General features: G+C 46.4%; 1 protein-coding gene across 1 annotated transcript in view; it reads right to left on the bottom strand.

Annotated features, from left to right (window-relative positions):
* Positions 1 to 3,234, bottom strand: part of LOC105514562 (transmembrane protein 231-like) — a 14,346-nt gene extending 11,112 nt beyond the window's left edge. Inside the window, exon 1 of the mRNA XM_011945992.1 lies at positions 3,163 to 3,234. Within this exon, the coding sequence (XP_011801382.1) occupies positions 3,163 to 3,222 (60 nt within the window). The 5' untranslated portion in view covers positions 3,223 to 3,234. The remainder of the gene's footprint in view (positions 1 to 3,162) is intronic.
* Positions 3,235 to 5,100: the final 1,866 nt, after the last annotated feature.

Here is a 5,100-nt window from a genome sequence, read left to right as displayed (position 1 = left end):
CACCTATAATCCTCGCACTTTGTGAGGCCGAGGTGGGAGGATCATTCGAGCTCAGGAGTTCAAGACTAGACTGGGCCACATGGGGAGACCCTATCTCTACAGAAAATAAAAAATAAAAAACTAGCTGGGCATGGTGGCTCACACCTGTGGTCCCAGATACTCAGGAGGCTAAGTTGGGAGAATCATTTGTGCCCAGGAGGTGGACGCTACAGTGAGCCATGACAGGACCACTGTACTCCAGGCTGGGCAACACAGGAAGACCTTGTCTCAAATAAATAAAAAAATAAAAGAATATAAGGGGAAATGAGATTAAGCACTGTGGTAGAATGGGTCCCAAAAGGTGTTCAAATTCTCATCCCCAAAACCTGTGAATAGGTTACAAGGCAAAAGGTGTTGAAGAAATGGTTTGCTAGCCTATTTAACAAAATGAAGAAAATAATTTTTAAAAACCCTGTGATTAAATTAAGGATATTTAATCAGTTGTGATTAAACATCTTGCAGTAGGGGGTTATTGTAAATTTTCAAGACGGGTCTAAAGTAATCATGTTTGTTTGTGAGGAGGAGACAGCAGGTCAGAGTCAGAAAGATTTGAAGATGTTACGCTGCTGGATTTGGAGAAGAGGAGGGGACCACGGGCCTAGGAATGCAGGTGGCCTCTAAAACCTGGTAAAGTCAAGGAAAGAAATTCTTCCTAGAGCCTCTAGAAAGAACAGAGTCCTGTTGACGCCTTGGTTTTAGCCCAGAGACATCAATTTGGACTTCTGACCACCAGAAGTAAGAACTCTAAGATTACAAAATCAATATGGTTTTAAGTAGCTTAATTTGGGGAATTAATTACAGTAACAATAGCAAACTTATACAAACATTAAGAATTTATTCATTCATCTGTGAATATTTATTTATTTATTTTTGAGTCTCACTCTGTCACCCAGGCTGGAGTCGAGTGGCACGATCTCAGCTCACTGCAACCTCCACCTCCTGGGATCAAGCGATTCTCCTGCCTCTGCCTCCTGAGTAGCTGGGACTACAGGCACACGCCAACATGCCCGGCTAATTTGTGTATTTTTAGTAGCAACAGAATTTCATGTTGGCCAGGCTGGTCTTGAACCCTTGACCTCTAGTAATCCACCCGCCTCAGCCTCCCACAGTGCTGGGACAGCAGGTGTGCGCCACCACGCCCAGCTAAGTAGCTGGGATTACAGGCACAAGCCACTATGCCAAGCTAATTTTTTTATATTTTTACTAGCAATGGGGTTTTGCCATGTTGGCCAGGCTGCTCTTGAACTCCTGACCTCAGGTGATCCGCCCACCTTGGCCTCCCAAAGTGCTGGGATTACAGGCATGAGCCACTGTGCCCAGTCCATCTATGAATATTTACAGAGTTCGTTCTACATGCTGGCAACATTGGTGAAAAACAGAGTCTAAGATGCCTGCTCTCAAAGAGTTTATTTCTTTATGGATATATTTTCAGAGAGATATTGCAGTGAAAGAGAACAGACACAGAGAGCATAAACACAAGGGGTCTATAATGGCCGGCTCCCTGGCCTCTAACCGCCACAGCAGAATCACCTAACTCCCAACCAAGGCCTCAAGACCAACCTGGCCCCAAATGGCAGTAATGCAAAGAATCTGAGCCAAGGGGGCAGCGTGAGGCTCAGCACTCAACCCTCCTTCCAGCTGGCCCCACTCTCATCTCGTGTTCCAGTGAATAACTGGGTCAAACAGCCAGTTCCTCTTCAGCTGGGGTTCTAAGCAGACCACATGAGTCCTCCTGAGGATTAAGAGTCTTAAGTGGTCCTGCAACTCCATGCTGAGGCTGGGCTGCCTTGATACTAATCATTGCCCATCAGCCTGCAGCTCCACCCGTTGTCCACTGGGAGGCTCCTCTCTTGTCAAAGCCTGGATGTCCAACTCTCCTCTCCACTCCTCCCTAACAAGAGGACGTGCCCACTGAACTACCAACTGTAGTCAACCATCTGTCTGTGGATACTGCCTGCCTGCTCTTCCCTGGTTCTTGGGTGTGCCCCTGGTGTGCCTCACCTCAGTGGTCTCTGGGTCCCAGCCTGAGTAGACTTTGTCCTGATCAGGCTTTCCATCTATTCTCCACGCAAAGCCAGTAAGTCAATGCCACTGCGTACGGGATTTCTTCTCGGGATGCAGCAAATATTCTCAAATTGATTGTGACGATAGTTGTACAGCTCTCTGAACATACTAAAAACCCCTGGATTGTTTCCTTTTTTAAAAAGTCAGAATTGGCCAGGCAAGGTGGCCCACACCTGTACTCCCAGCACTTTGAGAGGCCGAGGTGGGTGGATCATGAAGTCAGGAGTTCAAGACCAGCCTGGCCAAGATGGTGAAACCCTGTCTCTACTAATAATACGAAAATTACCCAGGCGTGGTGGTGGGCACCTGTAATCCCAGCTACTCAGGTGGCTGAGGCAGAGAATTGAATCCATAAGGTGGAGGTTGCAGTGAGCTGAGATTGTGCCACTGCACTCCGGCCTGGGCGACACAGCGAGACTCCGTCTCAAAAAAAAAAAAAAAAAAGGCCAGGCGCAGTGGCTCACACCTGTAATCCCCAGCACTTTGGGAGACTAAGGCGAGAAGATCACGAGGTCAGGAGATTGAGACCATCCTGGCTAACACAGTGAAACCCCATCTCTAATAAAAATATAAAAAATTAGCCGGGCATGGTGGCAGGAGCCTGTAGTCCCAGCTACTTGGGAGGCTGAGGCAGGAGAATGGCTTGAACCCCAGAGGCGGAGCTTGCAGTGAGCCAAGATCGTGCCACTGCACTCCAGCCTAGGAGACAGAGTGAGACTCCATCTCAAAACAAAAGTCAGAATCATCCCATCTCTGCTCAAAACCCCCCAGTAGAGCCCTCCAGGATCTGCTCTCCCGTCCTCCTCTCCCCCTTGCCCACACAGTCCCTCCAGGCACCTTGGTCCCCTCAATGTTTCTTCTGTAAGCTCCTGTTTCAGGGCCTCTCAATCTGCTGCTCCCTGGCCTAGAATACATGCTCTTATCCCAAAAGTTGTTGGCTCATTCCTCACTTCCTTCAGATTTTGACTCCAATATCATCACCACTGAGGGTCTCCCAATCACCTTATGGCAAATGGCACTCCACCCCCGCCACACAGCCCTGCCACTTCCTACCCTCACTCTGACACTCACCACTAGCTGTTCCAGCCCACAGGTTGGTTGTTTTCTCCCTCCCTCCATTGGAATGAAAGCTCCATGTGGGAAAGGGCTTTGTTTTGTTCACCATGGCATCCTGACCTAGTACCTAGGAAAAAAAAAAGGGGGGCACACAATTGACACCGAGCAAATGTTTGTTGAGTGAATGAATAAATGAGTGGCCCAAATGTGACCCAGTCTTGCTTCCAGCAATGACACAAGAAAAATATTATTGGGTTGTACTTGAATGATCACAAGACCCACTAGGACTTTCGTTTGAGTGAAATCCCTATTATCACACAATAAAGTCAATTCTGATACCAGAAAAAGATCTGCGTGCCTTGACATTCAGATTCGTTAAAAATGACATAAGAAATTTGAAAAACTAGAATAAGGAGGGTTGGGCAGATATTGCAGGTAAAAAAAAATCAAAGCTTCCTGGTAGAAATAAATATTTCAGAGCAATGATTTTGCACTAACAAGTTGGCATAAACTGCAAATAACCTTTTCTGTGGGGCCAAAATATTACCTATGCTTCAGGAAAACAGGCTTTGGTGCCTCAAACAAGATCGGGCCTTATGTACCTAATACAGCCATCATTCCAACTAAAGATGGGATGCAGGTTGGTATGGTCTGGCTCTGTGTCCGCACACACATCTCTTATTGTACTCCCATAATTCCCATGTGTTGTGGGAGGGACCTCGAGGGAGATAATTGAATCATGGTGGTGGTTCTCCTCATACTGCTTCTGTGGTAGTGAGTAAGTCTTAGGCGATCTGATGGTTTTATCAGGGGTTTCTGATTTTGCATCTTCCTCATTTTTTCTTCACCGGCTGCCATCCATGGAAGACGGGACTTGCTCCTCCTTGCCTTCCACCATGATTGTGAGGCTTCCCCAGCTGCAGGGAACTGTAAGTCCAATTAAACCTCTTTCTTTTGTAAATTGCCCAGTCTCAGGTATGTCTTTTTTTTTTTTTTTTTTTTTTTGAGGCGGAGTCTCGCTCTGTCGCCTGGACTGGAGTGCAGTGGCCAGATCTCAGCTCACTGCAAGCTCCGCCTCCCGGGTTTACGCCATTCTCCTGCCTCAGCCTCCCGAGTAGCTGGGACTACAGGCACCCGCCACCTCGCCCAGCTAGTTTTTTTTTGTATTTTTAGTAGAGACGGGGTTTCACTGTGTTAGCCAGGATGGTCTCGATCTCCTGACCTCGTGATCCGCCCGTCTCGGCCTCCCAAAGTGCTGGGATTACAGGCTTGAGCCACCGCGCCCGGCTGGTGTGTCTTTATCAGTGGCATGAAAATGGACTAACAGGTTATATGTTTACCACCAAATTCTCACCTATTTGGGGTCAAGGGCCATGTCTCCCATCTGCTTATACCTCCAGGTCAGAGCCTGCACTTGGCCAAATGTATACACACTGAATGAATGATCCATGGTAATCAACACCTTGAAGTTATATATTCATAAAAATAATCTTAAACTCAAGTACACATTGCAGTTTAAAATTTTCAGAACAATTTCTGAGATCAAAACAAGTATCAGGGATACAGATTCTCTACTTTGATACATTAAAACTATCACCCCAAATCCACTTATCTCAATCTTTTCTTAGTGAAATAAAAGGGAACTAAAAGCCAGAAGAGTCAACAGAATATTCAGTTCCAAAGTATCACCCCATATAGGACCATTAATTAAGAAGGTTCTGGCACCCTTTCAATGGAGAGATCTGACAGATATCATCTTCATGAAAGGATCAAACTTGTCAACAAAGGTATAAATTGACATCTCTTAAGGTGATCCACTGACAAGTATACATCACCTATACAGGTGGCATTCTGAACAAGAAGTCTGAATCTAGTCACGAAGAAAACCAGAGGAAGCTCGATTGTAAAACATTCTATGAAACAATTGGCATGGGCCAGGCG

The sequence above is a fragment of the Colobus angolensis genome, unplaced genomic scaffold, assembly GCF_000951035.1.
Source record: "Colobus angolensis palliatus isolate OR3802 unplaced genomic scaffold, Cang.pa_1.0 Scaffold248, whole genome shotgun sequence".
Taxonomy (NCBI): Eukaryota; Metazoa; Chordata; class Mammalia; order Primates; family Cercopithecidae; genus Colobus; species Colobus angolensis.
The sequence above is the reverse complement of the archived record's forward strand: the minus strand, read 5'-3'. Positions and strand labels throughout refer to the sequence as shown.